At 44.5% G+C, this 4333-nt stretch overlaps 1 protein-coding gene across 6 annotated transcripts in view; it reads left to right on the forward strand.

Moving 5' to 3' along the window:
- Positions 1 to 4333, forward strand: part of AKAP11 (A-kinase anchoring protein 11) — a 45486-nt gene that overhangs the window by 27802 nt on the left and 13351 nt on the right. For 5 of the 6 annotated variants that reach the window (XM_015591807.2, XM_025048990.1, XM_025048991.1 and 2 more), the window contains one exon: positions 3402 to 3557. In XM_015591807.2, the coding sequence (XP_015447293.1) occupies positions 3402 to 3557 (156 nt within the window). Of the gene's footprint in view, positions 1 to 3401; positions 3558 to 3880; positions 4299 to 4333 lie in introns of those variants that run through there. The other variant, XM_025048992.1, reaches the window with a different exon arrangement.

Raw genomic sequence — 4333 nt, forward strand, 5'->3', positions numbered from 1 at the left:
TGGGCCTTACGAAAGAACGAAAAGTTAAACTCGATCAGGTATGTCTCAGGTTCTGTTCAGAAAGGTAGGATTATTTTTAACCCTAAATTGACAAAAATGTTTCCCTGTTCCGTTTGCGTGGTGTTCTACGTCCCTACGTGTTACTTGCACGTACACCGCGTCGTTGCTCTACAGTAGCCCTTTGGGGGGCGCTGTCACCGTTTACCGCGCTGGAGGATGAGGCTTAGAGGGGCCGTCACCTGGTCCACGTCCCCAAAGCTGGGAAGCGGGCCAGGTGGAGTCAAAGAAACAGCTGGAGAATTTTATACAAAAATATAGAATATTAATGACCACGTTAAGTTACTACTCTGGGATTAGATTCTCATATTCTGTTTTTTTCTATTCACAGGTAAATTTTTTTTTGTTTTGTTTCTTAAATAACAAACATAATTTAATCACAATGCTATCAGGAAAAAAGCAGAAATGCTCCAGGTCCTTCCCCACTGCCACCACTTCTCCTGATAGGCCCTGACTTAAGGGGCAGCTCTTGCTGGCCGTCCTGGTGTCCTGCGTCCCAGTGTCCGGTTCCTCAGCAGCTGCGCTTCATGCTCAGATTCTAACACCTTAGTTAAAAATGCTCACTTTAGCCTCCATTCTGCCTGAGAAAACGTCAAGACTAACTTGTGACATTATTTGTAGGACTGGATTTGTTAGTCCCTCTGAAACGGAGGCCTCAGTGGAGGTGGAATTTAATCACACGACACCTCAGACTTTGTAGTAGCTTTTGTCAAAGCCGTGACAAGGACTCCTTCCATTCTGCACCGTCTTAAAACGGAGATGCGGTGCGGCCAGGACCCTCGGATCCCGTTGTTGGGAGTGTCCTCTGGAGACGAGAGACACCGTGGGTTTCTGGTGAACCGCGGGAGCTCTCCCGGCCATAGTCAGGTCGTCCCCTTGCCCCCGGAGCAGGCGTTGGCAGACCATAACCCGCGGGCCAGAACTGGTCGCCTGCTTGCTTGTGTATGGCCCAGGAGCCAAGTGTGGTTTTTACATTTTTTAAGTGTTTAAAAAAAATCAGAGGTAGGATACTATTTTGTGACATGTGAAAGTTATATGAAATTCAGATTCCAGTGCTCACAAGTAAAGTTTTATTGGAACGCAGCCACGCTCATTCATTTCCGGCCCGTCTGGGGCTGGTTTCGTGCCCTGAGGGCGGAGTTGCGTGACTGCAGTAGACCTTCTAGCCGGCAGTGCCTAAGTTCAGCGTCTGGCCCTTCACAGGACAAAGTCGTGAAGCTTTGCCCTAGACCCACATTCTCTCTGTTCATGACAGCTTAGTAGTCCCGATGTGATGGCGGACATCAGTGCGTCGTGGTGAGCTCGGCCTTCTGTAATCGAAGCAGCTTTCCTCAGACAGACGTGGCTTCAGGCTCTAGCTGCTGTTCTTCCCTCTCCCTACCCGCTTCAGCCCCAGCCTTGGGAGGAGAAGAGCCCCCTCCCTTCTGGCTAGTCCGCCCGGTGAGAGTCCCTGGGGTCCCCTGCTGGGGCCAGGCGAGGGGCAGTGGCTCCCGATGTGGGCTCCTGTTTCCACCTTTCGTTTTTGGAGCTGGCTGAGGAGATCAGCCCCGAGCTCTTTCTGTGACCCTGCTGTCCGCTCCGGCCCCATCCAGGCTGGCAGGGAGTCGCTCTGTTTATCTTCGCTTTCTCTGTTATTCTTCATGATCGTGCGGGGTTTCTCTGAGTGCCCACTAATAAAAGTTGACTGGTGTGCACCAGGCGCTGTCACATTTTCTCTTTCTGAAGTTAAAATGGTTTGTCTTCAAGCTTTAAGAGGGATTCACTCAAATGGATTATTTTTAAAAGTATTATTCGAGTTATTTCCCTAGTGTCCTTTTTCATATAAATGTTCGAATCGTGAAAATAACCATAAATATTTCGCTAAGCTGTAACGTACAGAGGGGTGTCACTGAGTGTCAAATGGGGAGTGTGTGGTAGTGCGTTTTTAGGAGAACAAAACATCTAAACTGTCTTTAGAGTTACTTTTCTAATCCAAAATAACCCAGCAGTTATTAAAAAAAACAAAAAACAAAAAACTCTTCTTTGGACCCCATCTAGTGGGACATTTTAGTCAAAATATTAGATTGTGGTGCATACCAGGAAGTGTTTTTTTTTCCTTTTTCTTTTTTTTAAAGAATGAAGTAGTACTCCATTATCATTTAAATCTGTAGTGTGACTGCCCCTGGAATGCCAGCGACGTTCTGGCTGGTGTATCTTAAATACGAAATGAGAATAGCGTCAAAGTACTTATTTTAGGCACTAGGGATACAGAAATAAGTAAAATAAGTGAAAATATGTGCTCTCCGGGACATCATGTTACAGTGGAATGTGACAGACAATGAATAAGTGAACTACGTGGTGTGTCGCTCAGTGACAAGTGCTTTGGAGGAAGACAGAAGTGAGGGAAGGGGATCTGGCGCTGGTGGCGGGTGCCAGCAGGTGGGGCTGCTTTGCAGTTCAGAACAGGGAGCAGGGGAAGCAACTCTGACAAAATGACATGTGAGCGAAGGCGAATCAGGAAGAGCTTTCCAGGCAGGGGGCCGAGACCATCCGTGCTGGGGAGGCCGAGTGGCTGCAGCGCGTGGGCCAGGGGGCGAGGTGGGTCAGGTGGAGGTCATGAGAGCGCATCCTGCCAGGTGCTGTGTGTCAAGGATTCAGACCCTGTCCGACTGCTGAGAGACCACTAGAAGGTTTTGATTGGAAGGCTAACATTTTCCCTCTTCGTGTTTAAAGACATCAGAACATCACTTTAAACTGCTCTGGTGGGAATAAACTGTAGAGGGGGCTATTACAGTAATTGAACAGTGAATGGCCTTTCTTGTAAAGATGGAACAAAAATATAAATGTTTCTTCATTGAGAAAAATGAGAAGGGTTCTGATCTGTGCTCCGACTCTTTCAGGGATTTGGCTCGTTTGGCTGTAGGCCTGATTGGCAGTACTAGAATTCCTCGAATACTTTTTTTTTTTTAAGCCAGAAGAAGGGTTTTTTGTTTTTGTGCTTGGTAAAAACAACAGTACTGTCTCACAAAGCAGATGCGCTCCGCCATAGTGGTCCCAGTTGAAAATCCGAACTACTTTACAGCGGATTTAGGTAAGCGATGCGCTTGGAATGGAGCCATGCTAGATTGATAAGGTAAGTTACCGGTGTTGGCCTGGTACCTCAGTGAACGTGAAATCAGTGTGCTGCCCTGTAAAGTCTCGCTGTTAGCAGACACAGTCACAGCGGGTTAGGTAGACCACTGGGCTGACTCCAAATGCCATTTCTTGTTTTTGTCATCCTTATCATCAAATGGATAGTCTTATAATTCAGAATCCGATGCTTTTGGATTGAATTTATCTTTCTCTCTCTCTCTCTTTTTTTTTAGTCCAAAAGAAATAGAAGACTTTCAGTCAGCGGAGTCTTTGGGTAGCCAGCAGCTGAATCTTAGTATTGGTGATGACAGCACTGGTAGCTGGTCCAATTTAAGTTTTGAAGATGAACACCAGGATGAAAGCAGTAGTTTCCATCATCTAAGTGAAAGGTAATTAAAATTTTACATGTAATTGCATAGTTTAAGTCCTCAGATCTCAGAAGTGAACTATAAATATGATGATTTAAAAATCTGAATTTGAAAATCTACCATTATTTTTAAAGTGTACTTTATTATCTATAATATGTTTTTAATGGTTTTTGACATTTATTAAATGTAGTATTGAACTGATTTTCTCTAAATGTGCCAATCGTTTATTTGAAAAATGTTGCACACACTTGATTTTATGCCCTTTAAGCTTTACCTAGACTTTTCATGAATTTTGGAGGAAAAATTTTTCTCACTTTAAAGAGGGTACTTTTTTTTTTCTTTAGAGGATAAGAAAAGGACACTTGTCTGTGAGAGGCATGAAAATGACCCTGTAATTTTCTCTGTATTGGTTAAAGTATCTCTGGAAGGATCCCTTACTTGTCCTGCTCTTCTGGAACGAAACGACCTGGAGCATTTCTACTCGAGTGACTGAAAATACATAAACTCGTTACAAAAACGTGGTTTTGTGCTCCAGAAGGCACTTATCTATAACTTTTCTTAGTTAACTTTATAATAACAGTCTTTGGAATATTTTATTAATTGTGATAGAATTGTTCTTTATAGTTGTAACCTGCAAAGCCATTTTCTGACTAACCAGTAGTATTCCATAAAATCTTTATCGACATTAACTGATACTTGGAAATAATGAGTGCCATCCATAGCCGAGTTTAGGGAGGGAGAGTGTCCCCAGCTGTGTACCTCCGGTTCCGGGTGCATGTGGAAGGGGCCCCATGAGG

Source organism: Pteropus alecto, unplaced genomic scaffold (genome assembly GCF_000325575.1).
Source record: "Pteropus alecto unplaced genomic scaffold, ASM32557v1 scaffold35, whole genome shotgun sequence".
NCBI lineage: Eukaryota > Metazoa > Chordata > Mammalia > Chiroptera > Pteropodidae > Pteropus > Pteropus alecto.